At 44.3% G+C, this 22921-nt stretch overlaps 1 protein-coding gene across 1 annotated transcript; it reads right to left on the reverse strand.

The window, feature by feature from the left end:
* Positions 1–39: 39 nt before the first annotated feature.
* LOC148474648 (G2/mitotic-specific cyclin-B1) lies at positions 40–9088 on the reverse strand. The gene is made up of 9 exons (XM_088458308.1): positions 8982–9088; positions 7040–7177; positions 6862–6966; positions 3432–3608; positions 2953–3111; positions 2597–2833; positions 1342–1482; positions 977–1087; positions 40–238 (listed from the first exon to the last, which is right to left on the reverse strand). Exons 1-9 carry the CDS (start codon positions 9000–9002, stop codon positions 137–139), a joined length of 1191 nt encoding a protein of 396 aa, XP_088314434.1. The 5' UTR covers positions 9003–9088; the 3' UTR covers positions 40–136.
* Positions 9089–22921: the final 13833 nt, after the last annotated feature.

Here is a 22921-nt window from a genome sequence, read left to right on the forward strand (position 1 = left end):
ACATGATATTGCAGACAAGCGACACTTGCTGAGTCAATGGAAAAATTGATAAAAATGAAGTTTATTAAAAACAAAAAACTATATACAAATGCACAACTTTAAGATTAACAGTCTATACAGGGTGTTGGGTCCTCTATTAAAGGACAGCCCGTGCCAGCTCCACAATGATGTCAGACCTCAGCTGTGGTATCGTGCTGATCTTCATCTGTTTGCTGCTTGCATACTTATTCTTCACTGTCTGTAGAGAGGAGTTTAGATTTAATAACCTGCATTATTCAGAGTTTACAATTGGTACTTCTGACAGAACTTCCACTCCCATTGCATTACTCAGAGACCCCAAACGGACAAGTCACAGAACAAACTGGAGTTAGTCCAGAAACAACTCTAAAAGACAAGTGGAGGAGGGTTAGGTACAGGATCACAATGCACAGGCGTTCAGAATCCCTGAAATACTGTCGGCAAGTACTCTAAGCCTACCCCTAAACCTCCCCCTGCAGCCTGAACCTAACCCTCCCCCTAGTACCCTACCCCAATAATTACCATTGGAATGTCTGGATCCTGCAACTAGGATTCAGCTGCCAGTATTGTGTCAGTCGGGATGCCAACTACATTCCTTGGAGGTGTTGCCTAGGTCAGTGATTTTCAAACTTGGTCCACAAACCACCACAACAGTTCAGGATTTCCCAAACATTAATACATGATCTATAGCAACCAGATTCTACCCATCATCTAGCACATACAATAAAATTATTAAGTGCATAGTCTCCACTGGTCATCTTCAGGTGTAATAAGATACCCTACTATGTACTAAGGTGTCTCTGGCACCTAACATTACTAGGTTTAAACAAAGAATGTACAATTACACCAGAGAAAGTGCCTTAACAGGGGGAAACAAACAGTGCATCTAAATACTATCAGTACCCCACAAAATATGTATTTTTATATTAAGCAAGGTGGAAGTAGAGCAAGATTTTACCATGTGTTTGGAGAGTCCCTTGTTCACCTTCACAATATTCTTAGCCATTAGTTGCATGACTGGGACCAGCAGGTCTTCGGAGTAAGCTGTGTAATGCTGCAGTGTTGGAGTCTGAATACACAAGGAATTTAGGCTTTGATTTCTCCTGCATGTTTGCAGTAATAGCAAAACCAGTGTTCTATACATACACTCATCCAATCACCAGTCTTCTATACACTCACCAGTGATATATAACACTAGTGATTGGGTAAGTCTCATTGTGTCCATATATATTAAAACAATGAGAGAGTCATCCAATCACCAATCTCCTATACACTCAGACTCTTGCAGTCACCAGTGCTATATACACACAAAACAAGACTCACCCAATCACCAGAGTTGAAGACTTTGAGTGACAAGCAGGAAGCTGCAGCAGCAATTTGGGAAGGAGGAAAATGTACCATCTCATAGTCAACCATGACCAGTTCCATCAGATACTTTGCCAAACTGTGCTGCTCCGCAGTGACCTGGTGAGAAAAAAATAAATAAAAAATATCTACAGTTTCTCAGAACTATAGGAACCCACTCAAGTAAACAATTTAAAATTTACTCTGTAGAGAATGAGCATACAAGAGGAAAGATAACTGGCTCTCGGTGAAGAGGACTTTAGTGTAGGATATGCACAGCGCTCCAGCTGTTGCTGAATGGCACATGCCAGTATATGTACCAGTTTTGCTCTTAGTGTATGCTAAAACTGTAGCAGAACATATTGAGGTGTAGTTCCCTAGCAGCTGAAGGGCCACATGTCACCTGCCCCTGCTGTAGTGCATTATAGAACATATGGATCAAGCTTGATCAGGTCAGTTCCTGCCCCAAACAATAAACACATGCCCTGTAAAGTGATATGTAGCATTGGCATTATATACAATGGAATGTTACTCAATAGAATTTAGTCTTCAAAATAACTCACATAAGTTTGACAAGTTTGATGTCCAGTAGCCACAGTTAATTTTTTACAGCTCTATTTGGAACACGTTTATTGTAGCTATTAATATATTTTTAAATTAGCTGGCACAAGACCCTACTTACCCTTAAGTTTCCATATACTTAGAATTGGGCACAGACATTTCATGCCAATGGAAAACCCTACTGGTCTAAAGCAGAGGGACTTTGACTTGTATTTAGTTGACAAGTGATTAATGGCAGCAGAGTCGGAAGTTCTACTCTTAGGTTTAAGAGCTATATTGGATTCAATGGGGGTGATTAGATTCAGCACGTTGAATAGGTCTTGGGAGTTTGAGCTACTCAATTTACAGAGTTAAGTCTGACCAAACTATTTCTGTCCGCACCCTCCTGAGGTGCAAGCAGAAATCCAATTTAAGGGCCATTAGTGATGCCATTTTCCAGCTTAACGTGGCGCCAGTAGCATCACTGCCGATACTTTAGTTGCACTAACCAGCATTCTCCAACTAAACATCTAGCTTATGGTGCAGTATTTGGCATGCCCCATGTGGCTCTAGTCAGGCTTAACACCACAGTTGATTGAATAGCTCCAGGAACTCCTTCCTAGGGCCATCATGGAGCAGATTTGAGTTGCACCCAATATGGTCTAAGGTACACTAGATACTGAAAGTGACTAACCTCTCCAATTTTGGAAGCCCTCCTGAGGAAATGCAGGGGAAGGGGTCTGCCAATCGCAAATTTCAGGAGACGAAGGATCTTCATTTCCATATCCCTTATTTGAGCCTTTGTGTACGTGTGATCTGTGACAAAGGTAAAGTCTCCGATCTCTGGTGGGTACATCTCTTCATATTTGGCAGCAAGGAACATGGCTGTCACCCCCACAAGCTGTAGCTGATTTTTGGGAACGGGATGCTCCTGCAGAGTAGTTACAGGGATAGATTTTCATTACAAGCTCTTCCTATGCAGCTTAATACAATTTTTAGAGCTAGGACAGGTCTGAAGACAATTTTCTCACCGAAGGAAGAAGTGCTTACCTGCAGGAAGCGGTCAATTATGCCAACAGTCATAAACATGGTTTCTTGCAGCAGGCGGAATTTCATTTGAACCTGGACCAGCCAGTCTACCAGGATTGCTCGCATGTTGCCTGTGACCTCCTGACCTTGGAGATAGTTTGGCCTCACTGCCTGTGCATCCTAAAAAGGCATCAAAAGGCCATGTATTGATTAATTTATTTTGGAATGAACAGGTGAGAACACTGGAGACAAACAAGAACCCCCAACTCATGTAAAGCACACAAGCCTGTAGAAGACATCTGGTGTAGCTCTAGTTATCATGAAGGACTGCAGAGTACTGCTGGAACAGTTACTGCAGCCAACTATACCTTGTATCAAGTAACCTTTTTTAAGTTAACAAAAACCACCACAACAGCTGTAGGTAGAGGATACTTAGTTACTTCATCTTTCCAAGGTAGGACATGGTTAAGGAACACATGGGATATAGAGCAAGTACTCACCTCTAGGCTCCTCAGGTAACAGTAGATGTCCTTCACATATTCACTGCACAACATGGGGTTCCCGTCATCATCGGCATCCACATCCTTCACCTGAATAAGGACATCGGAGAAAGCCTGGCACAGCTCATCTGGGATGCACCCAGAGGTCTCCATTGGTGCAGGGGAGCTGGGTTCCACCTATTTAATGAACAGTCATTAAAAGCAGTTTAGTCCTTACTGGTGCTCTAAAGACACATTAAGAAATTGAACACTGCTGTAAGGGAAGGAAACCTTGACCAGATCACCAATTAGCAGGACCATGGCATCACAGGGTAGTGTTTGCCAATCATTTGGGTTACAATGCTGCCACCAAAACTCACTGGATTACTGTAATAGGTCTACAGGTTCTCTTCCTTTAATGAGATCAGTTTCCCCAAAACCTTAATCTAGAACCTACTATGGCAGTCATCCAATGACACAGTTAAGTCAGCTGCCTTAGTCAATTCTGGACCTAGATTTTAAATGGAGGGAGAGTTTCCCTGAATCATTTTAGATTAAATGGCTGGTTATTAACCCCCTGGGACGCTGGTTTCTCGCACCTATATGTCCCTGGTGGTCAAGTGGATCGCGATGGCCGGAGCCTGCGTCCATACCCAGTACCTCCGATCTGTCCTGAGCCCGGGGGTATCACTGCCATTTCAGGCGGGTCACCACAAGCAGCGACCTGCCTTACCTGTCCCCTGACGTCCGGGTGCGGTCTGGATCCTCTCTGGGTGCCCTGGAACACCCACCGTGATCCCCAGATCAGTACTGGAGTCGCGGCACTGGAGCGGCAGCGCAGATGTCCCACGGACAGTCTACTGCTGCGTGCTCAATGTAAAATAAAGAAATAAGCTTTAGGGGCTGATTAACAGCCCCCCTGCAAAATGGTGACCCAACTCGAGCCGGGCACCAATGAAACTGAGGTGTCTCTGGCTAGGGATATAGGGAGAGTGGACCCAATGAATCCTGGGAGCTGAAAGCTTTAACTGAGTGGTGCCCGGATTGGTTCCCATCACCTACACCCAAATGTCTCCCTGTGGAGCCTATGGACCCTGAAAATAAATAAAAAAATAAAATAAAAAAGAAACTCAAGGAACATGCAGTCACTATGATTGGCCAAGTCAATAATGCACATGTCAAATATGAAGTCACTAGAAATAAGCCCAATGTATCCATCACATTGTCAGTACTAGGAAGTTGTCCAGCAGTTATTTCTCAAGGACTTTTAAGTGCATCATCATTTGTTTATATGGCACCACAAGTGTTCCACAGCAACTTACAAAGTACATAAACAATTGTACTGTACATCACTGGTCATCCTAGGACAAGAATATACATTGCTACATTAGCAACCATAACACCCAGATAAGGGTATGAAGCAAGCCTTACTGCAGCCCAGTATCATTAGACCATTGTATGACCATTCCAATGAGGTCAGGCAAAACATTGTACTCAGGATGTGAGGGAACATGAACACTTCCCTTCATAGTAGGAGAAAAGCCTATCTAGAGGCAAGTGGGTAGCAAGGAGGTAAATATGTATCAGGGCCATAACTAAGGGGTGCGAGCAGTGCCACCATATAAAGCGCTGTATGCAGCACCTGGCTAGCAGTGTGCCTAACAAGGCACCCAGAATCTCTGCAGCAGTGCTGACCAGAGCATCCTTAGAACACTTCAGAAATGCACTGCTGCCCTTACAGCCCCCAGATCAGAAGATGCTCAAGGCTTTGATGTAATCCTGGCCTTACCACCTCCATAAATATCACATGAAGGGGGTGTGGTCTGTACCAGGCCTACTCACCTAGTTATGGCATATTTATATAGTGTAGTGTTGACATTTGTGTTAGAGATTGCACATTGGAAACAAGCTCCAGATTTCCAGAGTTTGTCCCCTTACACATCTATTATGTGTTCCAGAAAAGCGTATAAAATGTCAATAAGGTAGTAGTCTACATTTTAAGCCTTAGGGTGCATAAACACCAGGACGATATCGGCACGATTAAGGTAATTGGAACGATGAATTGTGTAAATCGCATAGTGTGTACGCACAATTGCGTGCTCCCGCTGGTCGTATGCGACGTCTTATGATTGTCTGTGCTGCACAATCACTGTGTACGGACAACCGGACGATCAGCCCACTGCACAGAACATTCAATTTGACAAATAGTCAAATCTTATGCGAAATTGGACAGTGTGTACGCTCAATTTAGGAAGTTCTGCCATCAAGGGAAATTGGATAGGAAATCAGAACGATTACAAATCGTTCAGGTGTGTACCCTGCCTTAGTCATCAGTAAATGATGCACTGTTCATTTGGGTTGCAGCACACATTAGTGGCTCTTGTACATTTAAGAGCATCACTGCATACTGGACATTGACAAATATTCTACCTCAAACTGGTCACCTTATTTTCTCTTTGGACTCGAGCTTAAATATTAAATGAATAGAATGGTTTACAAACTATACTGCAACCTGTTAATGGCAAAAGTTAAATATTCAGTAAACTAAAGCTGGCCATACACGGGACGATTTTTAACACGATTGGCAGTTTCTACAGGTTGGACAGACCAATCATTTGCAAATAGTAGTATTTTGAGTCTTCTGCAACCCCGATGCACATCCCCACAGTAGTCTAGTTGGATCGCAGATCAGATGGTTTTGCAGAGAGATCTCAACTGATTGTGTACGATGGGATACACTTCTATGCATCTTATCCTATGATCAATCATACACCATTTGGCCACATCTTAAGAATTTCAAAGGAAGAAATTCAAGGGAAATTGTACAACTGATCTTACCAACTTTGAATCTCACCGTGTATGGGGGCCTTAACACAGGGACAGGCCATATGTGGCACTCCAGCTGTCGTGGAACTATGTATCCTGACATGCCCTGCAAGTTATCGCCTGCATGACATAACAGCAAAACTAGTAGTGCATGCTGGGATGAGTTGTGAGTTGTTCCACCGCAGCTGGGGTGGAACACTTTGCCCACCTCTAAGTATGCAACGCTCTGCAATCAATTTTTATATGGCACACTGCCCAGTGGCATGGGTGTGCAGCCATACCTCTGAAGAACCAGGAGTGACAGCAGTGGAGAACAGGCACTGGACTATGTCAGAGGTTCTCAAACTGAGTCCTCACGACCCCACACAGGTCATGTTTTCCCACGTGCACAGGTGTAGTCATTCACCACCACATTTTAAAAGTTCCACTAGTAGAGCCAATTATTTTATTTGTGATTCTGTGGAGACCTGGAAAACATGCACTGTTTGGGTTCTGGAAAACAGTTTTGGAACCTGTGGACTATGTCACAGAACAGTAATTGTCCAATATACACATCTCCTGCAAATAAGCCAAATTATGCCCATTAAATTAGAGACCCTCCAATTAAGACACCAGAGCACATTACCTCAGCAGGCTGGGTGCAGACATTTTCCTCCTTCACCTTTTTAGGGACTAGAACCTTCTCTGCTGGTTTGGTCTTCTTGACTACCTTCAGTGCGGGTTTTAGTTCCTAGGAGACAGAACTAGTCAGATACAGGCAGACAATGAGAATTTCAGAAAGTGATTACTGGCAACATCATTACCTTCTTCACAGGCACCTTTGGTTCACCCTTGTTTCCAATATCCCCCAGGGCTGTACGGGGCCGCAGTCCTGGCTTAGTCAGAGCCCTCTTGCCAATGGCTTCAGTTTTCACATTGTTCTCAGCATTTGACAGCATGTTCTGTAACAATAAAGAAGTCAATATCTGCAGGTGAAATAGAATCTCCAATGGTGCCGGATTCCTCTCAGCAGCCCAAATGCTGCTGTGTGCAGCGTTCTGGAGAGGGACAAGGGAGACTGCTGCTGCTGAGTAACAATCACCTCTCCAGGTGTGCAGTCACACTGAATGCAGCCCCCTGGATCTGCCTTTGGGCTGAGGGGCTCATGGAGCCTCAGCATGCCTTTTGTTTCCTCTACAGGGGGAAATGCCACCCACAATTAGGCCAAACCCCCAATAAGTCCCAAGTCTTTGGGGCTAATAGAATTAGCCCAGGAAATCAATTAGCTGGCAGTAATGTACCACAGTTAATTGAATTCCCCCCTAAGGGGTTCTGCCAACAGACTTGCAGTACGAGATTCCATGAATTAAGAATATCTGCAAGATCAAATGTCTAATATCAGGGGGAGTGGCGATTCGGGGAAGACTTGGTATGCCACAGAAGGTAATCCAATACCATTGCACCAGCACATGACGGGAAATTCACCAGTAATTGAACTGATCCCATATTTAGATAAATTCTACCTCACCTATTGAGGTGGCACTGTGCAGCCTCAAGTGCTGGGTACTAGTTTTATACTATAAGGAGGGTGGAGAAGACACCACATGTGCAGCCACTGGGCTAAAGCATTTCATATGTGCTAATCGTAAATTCTGGCCATACAGTACATTGAATACATTCACAACAAGGAGTACAGAGGGTAACAGTCACAAAATGTTAGTCTATAAAAAGGAGCAGCATAATCAGGTCTAATGTTTACAGCATTCTGCAGGTACATAAGCTTTTAATTTTTCCCTCCCAGGCTATGCAAGAGCATAGAGAAATATATTAAACTAGGTCTCCAATTAAGCCCCTTAAGAAAGTGCATGCCTAGGCATTGTGCTCTTTGGCCATTTTTAGGTTCGGCTCAGGCACCCTGGTGAGTTCACACAAGCTACCAGATAAGCACTCTGTTCATCTGTTGCAACCTAGGAGTGACACAGTAGGTATGGACATCAGAAACCGATGCTTTACAACCATCAATGTTTTGAATTAAATGGAAGTACTTTCCCCATCAGTTCAGGTTGGCATACCAATGGTTGCCAGCCATTAGATGCAGCTTTTCTTACACCCATCCGATGGCTTTTTATCCATCCCAAGGAGTAACTCCCCCATGCCAGCAGTTAGTGATGGTCGATTGTTTATGCAAAATAGTAATATGGAACATCCATAGGATTAGCATATTTACACAGTAAATTGCACTTAAAACACTGCATTATTTTCTGGGATCAAACGCCAGTCATGCAGTTACATAGAAAGAAACAAGGGCACATGTTCAGTGGATCAAGAGACATTGGCAAGGAAGGCATGTCTCCAGGAGCAATCTTATGCATCAGCCATAAAGATTGATTTAGGATGCCCACCCCTCCTTGATAGCTCAAAAAGCATGCAGACTGGCAGGGAGCAGGTACATACACGAATACAAAATATTTAAAAACAAACCAAGAGGGACTATAAAATGAAAGGGTTTTTGTACCCAGCATCTACTTAGCTAAGGTGTTAACCCAATCACTGATGGCAGGCATAGATCTTAAATAGGAAACGGATATAAGAGGGCATACGGGCCAAAAAACAAGTGCCCTGCATGCATCTTGCAGTCTATAGACAAACCAGCCTCACAGGTCATTAGGACTCAAACAGGACGCCCAGAGCCAGCAGAGATGGGGACAGACACACAGCGGTCACACAGAACAGGGGACAGACACACGTTAAAGACGGGAACCTCACCCGGGTAACGCGAAGAGACATGATAATGGCGACTACACAGCTTTGTCTCAGCACAGCAAACGCTCTGAATCTGACTCGCAACTTCCGTACAACCAGTTTAAATCTCCCGCACGCCGCCTCCTATTGGTCAGTTCGGAACATTCTCCGTCTGCACATTGGTTGATGCGTTTTAACTGGAATGCGTTATCATGGCAATGGGGGAGGAGGAGGGGCCATGCGTCATGACAACACATCTCAGCGTCTGTAGCAGCCCAGTGCCAGCTAGACTGCCAGTCAGTTACCTCAGCTCACCATCATCATTATAGCCTGTTATACTTACACAGCCACTGTCTCTCCAATATACACTGTATAGCCAATATCATCATTACAGCCTATCTTATACTTACACAGAGCCTCTGTCTCTCCAATATACACAGTATAGCCAATATCATCATTACAGCCTATCTTATACTTACACAGAGCCTCTGTCTCTCCAATATACACTGTATAGCCAATATCATCATTACAGCCTATCTTATACTTACACAGAGCCACTGTCTCTCCAGTATACACTGTATAGCCAATATCATCATTACAGCCTATGTTATACTTACACACAGCCACTGTCTCTCCAGTATACACTGTATAGCCAATATCATCATTACAGCCTATCTTATACTTACACAGAGCCACTGTCTCTCCAGTATACACTGTATAGCCAATATCATCATTACAGCCTATGTTATACTTACACAGCCACTGTCTCTCCAATATACACTGTATAGCCAATCAGAGCCGGATTAAGGGGGGGGCATAGGAGGCTAGTACCCCCGGGCCCCCCTTTCTTAGGGGGCCCCCTTCCCAGCCATACTCAGAGGTACCTTGAGCGAGTACTTGCACTGCTGTCCGATGGGACACACTCCTTTTCACACCGGCTGGGGACTGTCACTGCGCTGCCTGCGGTGCTTGATCGGCACTGCTGCGCATGCGTGGCAGGCGGCAGCTCCTCAGAGCAGAGCTCTCTGACTTGAATCTATCATGTAACCAGGGCTGGATGTGACTTTTCTGCCTTCCACTCAGCTCCCAATCACAGCGAGCTCCTGAGCATCGCTGATGGTTAGGTTGGATAGATTCTACTATCAACCCACTGCGGATGCCAGTTCCTCTGTTTCTACCCTGCAGAGACTGTGACTCGCACGCAGCAGCCCCTGCAAGTTAGCAGCCAGTGTCGGTGGGAGACTGTACATTACACAATGCCATTGCTATTGACTTCAGGAGGTGAGTAGTGTGGGCACCATGCTCCACTGTCTGTCTGGGAGGCGGATTTCCCTCCAGGGTAATGGCTGCAGCATTATGCGCTACCTACAATATGTTCCATAAGTCTTCTCCTGTCTCTCAATGAGGTATGTGCTGCTGAATTTCCAATATCATCAAAACCGACCTGATTGGCTACAAGGTAAAAGATAATCTATTTAGCTGCAATCAGTGTGCATGACTTTTCATGTACAGTGTGTGTGTGTGTGTGTGTGTGTATATAATTATATATATATATATATATAAATATATATAATTTATAGGTACCCTCCCCTTCCTGTGTTTGCCACAGGTCCAAGGACGATTCTACTCCTTTCCAGCCTCAGCTGCCAGCAGCAGCTCTCCCAGCAGCAACATGACAAAATGGCACGCTGCTGCTGGTGATGGAGCCTGGAGGAGGTTTCCAAGTCTGCCCCCAGTGCAGGTAGCACCTGCCTGCGCTGCTGCCTCATGAAAGTGTTTGGGGGAGGAGGCACACAGCAGGCAAAGCCAGGGGGCAGTGCTGAGAAGAGGGGGAGGGCCCCTCTGTATTAAATGCCCCGGGCCCCCCAAGGGCTTAATCCGTCCCTGTAGCCAATATCATCATTACAGCCTATCTTATACTTACACAGAGCCTCTGTCTCTCCAATATACACAGTATAGCCAATATCATCATTACAGCCTATCTTATACTTACACAGAGCCTCTGTCTCTCCAGTATACACTGTATAGCCAATATCATCATTACAGCCTATCTTATACTTACACAGAGCCACTGTCTCTCCAGTATACACTGTATAGCCAATATCATCGTTACAGCCTATGTTATACTTACAAAGAGCCATTGTCTCTCCAATATACACTGTATAGCCAATATCATCGTTACAGCCTATCTTATACTTACACAGAGCCTCTGTCTCTCCAATATACACAGTATAGCCAATATCATCGTTACAGCCTATCTTATACTTACACAGAGCCTCTGTCTCTCCAATATACACTGTATAGCCAATATCATCGTTACAGCCTATCTTATACTTACACAGAGCCACTGTCTTTCCAATATACACTGTATAGCCAATATCATCATTACAGCCTATCTTATACTTACACAGAGCCACTGTCTCTCCAATATACACTGTATAGCCAATATCATCATTACAGCCTATGTTATACTTACACAGAGCCACTGTCTCTCCAATATACACTGTATAGCCAATATCATCATTACAGCCTATCTTATACTTACACAGAGCCACTGTCTCTCCAATATACACTGTATAGCCAATATCATCATTACAGCCTATCTTATACTTACACAGAGCCTCTGTCTCTCCAATATACACTGTATAGCCAATATCATCATTACAGCCTATGTTATACTTACACAGAGCCACTGTCTCTCCAATATACACTGTATAGCCAATAACATCATTACAGCCTATCTTATACTTACACAGAGCCACTGTCTCTCCAGTATACACTGTATAGCCAATATCATCATTACAGCCTATGTTATATTTACACAGAGCCACTGTCTCTCCAATATACACTGTGGGCCTGATTCAGAGCCGAACGCTCTGACCAGAGCGCTCGCTCTGAATCAGGGCCCTCCTCCATGAAAATGGAGCGGCCTCCTGGCCGCTCGCATAGCTGTGGGTGGCCACCCACAGCATATGCGAGCGTCCATGAAGATGGTCGCGATGGTCTTGACCAACGCGAGCATCGGGTTTGCGACGGAGACCCTGCGGTAGGGTCTCACTGCCGCAAGCCCTGGAGTGATTTTGTCTCTATCAGAGCCAAAATCACTCCCACTGACATCAATCAACATCGACAGCACGCCCCCTTTGGTGCGAGACCCAGAGCGATGGAGAGCCCGTCGATCGCCGGGTCTCACGCATGCGCACGACGGAGCTCCCAGTGGGGGAACATCGACCCGCTTGCGAGCGTCCTGCGCTCGCGAATGGGTCTGAATGACATCCTATGTTATACTTACACAGAGCCACTGTCTCTCCAATATACACAGTATCCCCCATATCATCATTACGGTCTATGTTATACTTACACAGAGCCACTGTCTCTCCAATATACACCGTATCCCCCATATCATTATTACAGTCTATGTTATACTTACACAGAGCCTCTGTCTCTCCAATATACACTGTATAACCAATATCATCATTACAGCCTATGTTATACTTACACAGAGCCACTGTCTCTCCAATATACACTGTATAACCAATATCATCATTACAGCCTATGTTATACTTACACAGAGCCACTGTCTCTCCAATATACACTGTATAACCAATATCATCATTACAGCCTATGTTATACTTACACAGAGCCACTGTCTCTCCAATATACACAGTATCCCCCATATCATCATTACAGTCTATGTTATACTTACACAGAGCCACTGTCTCTCCAATATATACAGTGAACCTCATTCAGAGTCGGTCGTTGCAGCCGCACGGTCGTACGCCACCGATGTTCGCTAAACTTCGCATGCTTAAAATTCGCAATGCGCGTGCGCAAACTAGCTATTACGATCAGAAATTGCTCTCTCCTTCAACTTGGCCAGGTCGTTAGTTTGAGTGACAGGATGAGGCGTTTGTGGGTGGTAACAGGGGAAGGTGCTTGTGAACGGGGGAGTGGAGATCCGAACGCAGGCGTGCCTAATTATGCGAACAGCGTTTTATGGGAGTGCATAATTAGCAAAGTAGTGTCATGGCACACGTGACATGGGTGGTTTGTACACTGACCTGATCGTAGTGCTTAAGAAAGGGTATGGTCAACCTTAAGCTCTACGACCAGTTCCGATGGTTACTGATGGTCTCGATTAATCCTTATATGGCCGGAGATGACGTGTAATGCGTACGAGAAGGGGGCGTATTTTTTGTCTTACGACCGCATCCTCCCCTTGGTCGGCCAGCTAACGATCCGATCTTAAGGACGCAACTTGCAAGTGCATATCCGGCCCCTTTTCCCTTACGACCGTGCGGCTGCAACGACCGACTCTGAATGAGGTCCATAGTATCCCCAATGACAATACTACACTGACACAGTGTATCCCCAATGACATTACTATACTGACACAGTGTATCCCAAGTATTATTACTACACTGACCCAATGTATCCCAAATATCATTACTACACTGACACAGTGTATCCACAGTATCATTACTACACTGACCCAATGTATCCCCAATATCATTACTACACTAACACCATGTATCTCCAATGTCATTACTACACTGACACCGTGTATCTCCAATGTCATTACTACACTGACACCGTGTATCCCCGATATCATTACTACACTGACACAGTGTATCCCTAATATCATTACTACACTGACACAGTGTATCCCCAATATCATTACTACACTGACCCAGTGTATCACCAATATCATTTCTACACTGACCCAATGTATCCCCAATGTCATTACTACACTAACACCGTGTATCCCCAATATCATTACTACACTGACACAGTGTATCCCCAATATCATTACTACACTGACACAGTGTATCCCCAGTGTCATTACTACACTGACACAGTGTATCCCCAATATCATTACTACACTGACACAGTGTATCCCTATTATCATTACTACACTGACACAGTGTATCCCCAATATCATTACTACACTGACACAGTGTATCCCTATTATCATTACTACACTGACACAGTGTATCCCCAATATCATTACTACACTGACACAGTGTATCCCCAATATCATTACTACACTGACAGTGTATCCCCAATATCATTACTACACTGACACAGTGTATCCCCAATATCATTACTACACTGACACAGTGTATCCCCAATATCATTACTACACTGACACAGTGTATCCCTATTATCATTACTACACTGACCCAGTGTATCCCCAATATCATTACTACACTGACCCAGTGTATCACCAATATCATTTCTACACTGACCCAATGTATCCCCAATGTCATTACTACACTAACACCGTGTATCCCCAATATCATTACTACACTGACACAGTGTATCCCCAGTGTCATTACTACACTGACACAGTGTATCCCCAATATCATTACTACACTAACACAGTGTATCCCTATTATCATTACTACACTGACACAGTGTATCCCCAATATCATTACTACACTGACACAGTGTATCCCTATTATCATTACTACACTGACACAGTGTGTCCCCAATATCATTACTACACTGACACAGTGTATCCCTATTATCATTACTACACTGACACAGTGTATCCCCAATATCATTACTACACTGACACAGTGTATCCCCAATATCATTACTACACTGACAGTGTATCCCCAATATCATTACTACACTGACACAGTGTATCCCCAATATCATTACTACACTGACACCGTGTATCCCTAAAATCATTACTACACTGACACAGTGTATCCCCAATATCATTACTACACTGACACAGTGTATCCCCAATGTCATTACTACACTGACCCAGTGTATCCCCAATATCATTACTACACTGACCCAGTGTATCCCTAATATAATTACTATACTGACACAGTGTATCCCTAATATAATTACTATACTGACCCAGTGTATCCCTAATATAATTACTACACTGACACAGTGTATCCCCAATATCATTACTACACTGACCCAGTGTATCCCTAATATAATTACTACACTGACACAGTGTATCCCCAATATCATTACTACACTGACCCAGTGTATCACTAATATCATTACTACACTGACACAGTGTATCCCCAATATCATTACTACACTGTCCCAGTGTATCCCTAATATAATTACTACACTGACACAGTGTATCCGTAATATAATTACTACACTGACACAGTGTATCCCCAGTATCATTACTACACTGACCCAATGTATCCCTAATATCATTACTCATACGCGCAGTTCCAAGTACCTAGAACACCCCCCCTGCCCGCCACTCAATCGCAGTGCAGTTTAACAATATGTTTTTTTTTTGTAAAGAGACCTGAGCAGGCAACTGTTCCTGGCTGGGCTGGCTGTAGGAGGAGCTGCAGTGGTAGCGTGCAGCTGCTCCCGGGCAGTTCCGGGCACCGGTATTGATTGTGGGAGGCTGGGAGATTGGATCCCGCTGGGTGAGTCAGTGACCGGTGCTCTCTCCCAGAGCCGCACCGCAGGTGGGTGTAATGTATTACATGTGGGGGGAGCCAGCGGGGGGAAGGGGGGAGTGAAGGTGGTGGGGTGTTCTTTAATAAGCCATGCCAGCGCTAAATTTATATGGCTGAATTTGTGTTATTAAGTGAAAGGTGCGTTTGCGTCAGTGTGTGTATTTTGGCTTTGTCAGTGTGTGTCTAGGCTTTGTCAGTGTATGTGTGTCAGTCTGTGTGTGTATAGGGTTTGCTAGTGCAGTGTGTGTGTCTGTGTCATTGTGTGTGTCTAGGGTTTGTTAGTGCAGTGTGTGTGTCTGTGTCATTGTGTGTGTTTGTGTGTCTGATTTGTCAGTGTGTATGTGTGTCTAGACTTTGTCAGTATGTGTGTGTCTGTGTGTGTGTATAGGCTTTGTCAGTGCAGTGTGTCTGTGTCAATGTGTGTGTCTAGGCTCTGTCAGTGTGTGTGTCTGTGTCAATGTGTGTGTCTAGGCTTTGTCAGTGTGTGTGTCAATGTGTGTGTGTCTAGGCTTTGTCAGTGCAGTGTGTGTCTGTGTCAGTGTGTGTGTCTAGGCTTTGTCAGTGTGTGTGTCTGTGTCAGTGTGTGTCTAGGCTCTGTCAGTGCAGTGTGTGTCTGTGTCAGTGTGTGTGTCTGTGTCAGTGTGTGTGTCAGTGTGTGTGTGTGTCTGTGTCAGTGTGTGTGTATATGTGTCAGTGTGTGTATCTGTGTCTGTGTCAGTGTGTGTGTCAGTGTGTCTGTGTCAGTGTGTCTATGTCAGTGTGTGTGTCAGTGTGTCTGTGTCAGTGTGTGTCTGTGTCACTGTGTATGTTTGCAGTGCCGCCTTTTTTATTTCTTGGAGGGGCTGATAGAATTAATCCGAATTTGTGGTAAAGTGGCGATAAGAACCGAGTAAATCCGAGTAAAACCGAGCCTGCACAAGTTTGGTATATAGACAAGTAGACCGGCACTCCAAATAAAAAAGTTCAACAACCAGGGTGCAGGTCCTAAGAACTAAGCAGAGCGCTCAGTCTTGAACATGCAATCAGATACAGGCAGCGCTCCTCGGGTACTCAGTAATCCAAGCTTGTTAATCCATTACTGTGCAACGTTTCAGATGCAATTATTACATATTTCGTCAAAGCATTGACGAAATATATAATTAATCTGTGAGATCACTCTTATATGCACAAAAAACCACTGGATTCTGGTAGGAAGCTACCTTCACCTTTTGTGGATATATCAGCTGTGAAGCATTGTTGTATTTTTAAAGTCATTTTGGAATTCCATCATCTGGACATATCCAATTAAAACATCTTTTATTTTTTTGGAAATTTGTCTCCTGTTTTAAACGTGACTTTTCTCCATTTCATTATGGACACATGGAGAATACATACCTGAATGGGTTATATGTGTTTTAATTTGGGTTGGATCATATATACCCTTATATGTGAATTATCGTGCACTTAAGCGAATTCTTATACGTCTGCACTAGATTGTGTTTTATGTTTTATGTTCCCACATATTCATTAACATCGGAACATATATCCCATACCTATTATACAAAGTGTCTATTACAAAAGGATTTGAGGTCCCAAGATCAGGACATCATATTTAAGATAAGTAAATCTTATACTTTAAGTGAGCGCAGAGTGGTATTCTCCGAATATTTGTTTGTATTAATGTATTTTTGGTGAGGATAATACCAAGGAGATTTACTCTTTAGCAGCTTTTCTTAGCGCAATTGTTGGCAGACATCATTTTCTATACTCTTCAGAGAAAACGCTGTCTGACAAGATTTCTGAGGTCCATGTGGAACTTTCACTTATCTGTCATGATATGCAGACAATGTGAGAGCGTGTTGGTGAGGCATAGACCCGCATTTCCACTTTAGGAGATGTCACTGCTTCGGTTGCGGGATGACTTCTGGCACTGAAGTCCCAGATGGTGGCCTGTCGCACTAAAATCTCTGATATTGAGGGCCGACTTAGAAGAAACAACATCCGATTTGTTGGCTTGCCCGAGAAGGCGGAGGGCTCTCAATCCGGAGACGTTTCTGGACAAATGGATGGTGGACACCTTTGGCAGAGAGGATTTCACCGCCCAATTTGCAGTAGAAAGAGCACACTGTATTCCTGCCAGGGCCCTTCCTCCTGATGCTTCCCCACGCACTTTTATCGCCAGGATCCTGCATTTCAAAGACAGAGATGCGATCCTTCGTCTGGCACGATTACGTGGTCCTTTGGAATACAATGGAAATCGTGTAGCTGTGTTCCCGGACTTTTCTATGGATGTCCAAAAATCTAGATCTCAATTTGTTCAGGTTAAACGTCGCCTCCGTGATCTGGGCCTTTCCTATGCCATGTTGTTTCCTGCCCGTCTGCGTGTGGTGGCTGATGATCAATCCCATTTCTTTGATTCCCCCCGTGAGGCTGCGGTGTGGCTGGAGCTCAATGGACGTAGTGCTGATGCTCCTCCGGACTGACCTGGACTTGCTGTCTCATGGGATGTGCTTGTCTTTTTTGAGTGTTATCTTTTTTCATTGGACTCTATTGTAATACTATGTTCTTTGATATTACTAGTCTGATGTTTATTCGTTCTACTGCACTCTCTAAATTGCTATTATATTGAGGTATTTGTTAAATTATATTGCGACCTTTTGGGTCTGTTATTTTGGGTGCTTGGGTGGGTACTTTTGCCTTGGGCCTGGATAACACTTTATTTTTTGGCCAAGGTAAGACTTGCTCCCCCTCTCTTACCCCTAAAATTAACTAGGGTTCGTTAGTTTTTTTAAGATTTTTTTTTTATTTTTAGATATTAGGTTCAGGGGTTTGTAGTTAGTAGGTTAGGGATTCAGGTATACTAGGTTGGGATGGGTATACAGGGTGGGGGGCGAGGTTCTTCTTGGGATCATTGGATGAGATTTAATTCTATATTTAAATTTTTTGCCAATATTTGGGGTTATTGTTTGGGATTTTATTTTTTGTTTCTACTTCATGCCATTGTCGTGTTCAACTCAAAACTGTTATGTTTTTATTTTTTATATTTTCAGTTTCAACTCTGCCCTATTTCTGCTGTGTTTGTAGTGTCTCACCGGGTGCCTCCATCTGTGCTGTTTCAGGCGTTTGTATCTCCTCCCACTGGTGTGTGGCTGCCCCGTGATGTCTTCTAACTTGGGTCCTCCTCTCCAAGTTCACTCCTGGAATGTCCGGGGCCGCAATGACCGGGTCAAGCGCTCTCTAGTTTTGAATCAGGTGAAAAAGGCTCAGGCTGATATAATATGTTTCATGGAAACACACTTGGTGGGTGGGAAAGTCTTGGCTTTGCGTAAACCTTGGATAGGTTGGGTCATCACTCCACACATTCCTCGTATTCTAGAGGAGTGTCAGTACTTGTCCGTAGATCCCTCGTTTTTGTGCTTGATGACGTTAGGATTGACCCCTTGGGTAGATATATCTTTATTCGGGCATCTATTCACTCTTCTTCACTACATATTATTGCTGTTTATATTCCCCCTCCTTACACTAGTGAAGTCCTGAAAAATGTATTTCTTTGTCCTCTGATACCCCGGTTATTTGTATAGGGGATTTTAATAATGTGTTACACCCTACTCTGGATAGGTGGCGTGAGAGTTCGGTGGTGTCTGTTTCTTCCCCTCATTCTTTTGCCAATTTAGTGGAGGAACTTGGTTTGGTGGATATTTGGCGGGTTCGGCATCCTCGCCTGGCTCGGTACTCTTGCTTTTCAGCCTCTCATCTTTCCTTTTCTAGGATTGATCTTGCTCTAATATCCTGGAGGCTAGTCCCGCAGGTTGTTAAGGTGGAGTACCGGTCTCGTGGTGTGTCAGATCACGCCCCTTTAGTGCTGGCTATTGATATTGCTGTTCCACGAGGTCACTCTTTTTGGAAGTTCAATCCTTTCTGGCTCACATTAATGGGTGCTGGTTCGGAATTGGAATCCCAATGGTGTGATTTTTTTATTGGAGAATACTGGTTCCGTTTCCTTTGATATTTTGTGGGATGCCTTTAAGTCTGTCCTACGCGGTTCTTTAATTGGGAGGGTGATAAGTATCAAAACTTTTCATAGGAAAAAAGGGGAACTTGAAAATCGTTGTAAACTGCTTGAACAGCAATATCTGCCCTCTGGCTCTACTATTGTTAGATCCTCCTATATGGAGACAGCTAAACTATTTTCTGATTTTCTTTTAGATAAGTCCAGAAGGTGCCTGCTATTTGTTAAGCATAGTCATTATTCAGATTCAGATAAATCTTGAGCTTTCTTAGCTTATCTATCCAGGGAGGTTCGGCCTGTTACAGTTATAGCTCAGTTTCGGGACTCCTTAGGTAATTTGCACTCCTCTACCCCTGCTATTGTGAATGTGTTTTTTGAGTATTTTGTTAGTCTTTATTGTTCCCAGGCTCACTATACTTTGGAAGAGTTACTTGAATACTTGGGACATACATCCCTCCCTTCCATTTCCCGAGACAGTAGGGCTTTCCTTGATTCTCCATTTACTACAGAGGAAATTGAGGTGGCCATTTCTTCATTTCCAGGGGGTAAGGCCCCAGGTGTGGATGGGATTCCTATTGAGCTCTATAAAAAACATGCCCTTTTCTTTTTCCCTAGACTCCTTGATCTTTTTAATGAACTGTGTGACCTAAGTTCTCTTCCCCGTTCTATGTCAGAGGCCATTATTGTTATGATCCCTAAATCTGGCAAAGATCCTCTTGATCCTGGCTCTTATCGCCCAGTCTCTCTCCTTTCCACAGATATTAAAATATTGGCTAAGATGCTTGCACTTAGGCTTAATAGGGTGATTGATGAGGTGGTACATCCCAATCAGACAGGTTTTATGCCGGGGAAGTCTACCTCACACAATCTTAGGAGATTGTATTCGATTCTGCAGCTGGCAGACTCAATTGATGACGGGGCAGTGGTGGTGTCCTTGGAAGCCGCCAAGGCCTTTGATTCTGTGGAATGGCACTATCTTTGGGAGATTCTGCTCCATTTTGGGATGGGACCTAGATTTATAGCCTGTGTTAAATTACTATATTCTTCCCCTTTAGGGTGGGTCAGCATTAATGGGTATGTTTCGCCTTCTTTTCGCCTCTCTAGAGGTACAAGACAGGGCTGTCCTCTTTCCTCGACCCTTTTTGCCCTGGCCATTGAACCTTTAGCATGTCTTATTAGAAGTAATCCCGGCATACAGGGGATTCGGATAGAGCAAAGGGTCGACACGGTGGCTCTTTATGCAGATGACATGCTGTTATTCTTGTCTGATGCATCCGAGTCATTGGTCACCCTCCTCTCCGTGGTAGATTCTTTTGGAAGGTTTTCTGGGCTGCAAATTAACTGGAGTAAATCTTGCACTCTTCCTGTTCATGGTCCTTCCTCTCCTGTTGTGGCTGCGAATACTCCCTTGGAATGGACCTCTAAGTTGAAATATTTGGGAATTTGGATTACGTCGTCTATGTCAGACTTTATCCCACATAATGGCCCTCATTCAGAGGCGGTCGGAAGATGCAAGCGGTCGCTCAGAAACTGGGCGGCCGCTTGCATCCTGACCGGCCGCCTCTGTTTCGGTTGTTAGGCTGTGGGTTAACACCCACAGCTCTAACGACCGCTAGGGTGAGGGTCGCGATGGTCATTGACCATCGCGACCATCAGGGCTTACGACGAGACCCTAGGGTAGGGTCTCACTTGTCGTAAGCCCTGGAGAGCTTCTGGCTCTGTCAGAGCCGAAAGCTCTCCAATGACATCACTAGTGATGTCAATGGGGCCTCCCCCAAATGGCAGGCGTTCCCATGGGAACGCCTCCATTTGGTCTGCCACCCCCCCTTCCCGCCTTCCAAACGGGGCGAGCTGTCAATCAACATCGACAGCTCGCCCCCTTTGGAAAAAGACCCGCTACGACCGGCACTGTCGGTCGTAGCGGGTCTCATGCATGCGCACGAAGGAGCCGGCTCCCTTGTGCGCATGCGCAGTAGACAAACATCGAGGCGGCCGTGCGGTCGTAGACCGTACGGCCGCCTCTGAATAAAGCCGAATGTCCAGCCACAAGTTGACTTTTTGAAATCTAAGTTGCATGTTTGGAACAAACTTCCCTTGACCGTTACAGGTCGGGTGATTTTGGTTAAAATGGTAGTTCTCCCAAACTGGTCACACAGGCTCACACATTGTGGAAACAGGCCCGTAACTTAGTGGGGGTGGAGGGTATTGACCCTGAATTGTCCTTATGGCATTCTTCCGCTTTTGGGGAAATGGCCCTATTTGAAGGCAGCTCTTTGTGGTCCAAAAGGGGGTCTTCTCCCTTGGACATTTGTATAGTGATGGAGTGTTTAAGACCTTTGATACTCTTAAGACTGAATTTGGGGTCCCGAATTCTATGTTTTTCCGCTATTTACAGCTTAGACATGCCATATCCATCCAGTTTTCTTCTGGCCCTCCACAATTTGCTCCTGATCCTGTTAAGGCTTTGTTGCAAGTAATTAGTGGTAAAAGATTGACTTCTAGAATTTACTCCTACCTCCTTACTGTTAACTGAGATGATACCCTAGCACCGCTTAGACTTAAATGGGTGGAAGATTTGGGTCCATTAGAGGATGAAGAGTGGTCTTTAATGTTGAATAGCCCTCGGTCTGCCACCTCTGCAGTGTGATTTCAACAAATTCAGTTTTTCTTATTACACAGGGTGTATCTTACCCCCTTGCTATTAAATAGATTTGGGTCTGGTGTCTCTGATAGTTGTCCTAAATGTTCTACTCCACAGTGCTCGTTCTGGCAGCTCCTCTGGGAATGCTCTGCTGTCCAAGTGTTTTAGTCCCGGGTCACCAATTGTCTCACTAGAACAGAAGGAGGAATTCCCCTTTTATTCCCTAAAATTTTTATTTTTTTGGTCTAATACATAATCAATGCTTTGACTCTGGAAAAGGTCTGTATTGCACGCACTTGGATGGCATCTAGGGGCCCTACTTTTCCTGAGTGGTGTACACATGTCAAACCATAACGCAGGTGTCCTAAGGCGAGCTCGGGGAGGACAGAAACCTCCCGTGGAGCAGAAGGGCAATGAATGAAGTTGTGGGGCATGAAGGATTTTTATATACTAAGCATAATTGTATTCGCAAATATGATCGTGTTTGGGGCCCATGGATTGCTTCTTCCCATTATGTTAATGGAGGGAGTGGGATTACAGACACTGATGTACTGGCCCCCAGTGGAGTGGCACGATAATGTTTTGGTATTCTAAATCTATATTTGTAAATTTTCTACTGTTTTTGATGGTTGAGAATTATTGCACAGATATTTTAATTATGATTCTATTTTGATGGGTTTATATGACAATGGCTGTATACTACAAATGTTTTTTTGTTGGTTTGTTTTCCGGAGGTGGGGGGATTTTGTTTATAGTATTGTTTCTGGTTTTGTTTGTTATGAAGCAAAAAAAGTTCATAACGGACAAAACCGTTGTGTGTGAAATAACCCTTAGGGAGCAGGTTCTCAGCCAGGGTTAGGAGAGTGTACTACAATAGACAGAGGAG

The sequence above is a fragment of the Taudactylus pleione genome, unplaced genomic scaffold (genome assembly GCF_031769625.1).
Source record: "Taudactylus pleione unplaced genomic scaffold, aTauple2 ptg000824l, whole genome shotgun sequence".
In the NCBI taxonomy this organism is placed as follows: domain Eukaryota; kingdom Metazoa; phylum Chordata; class Amphibia; order Anura; family Myobatrachidae; genus Taudactylus; species Taudactylus pleione.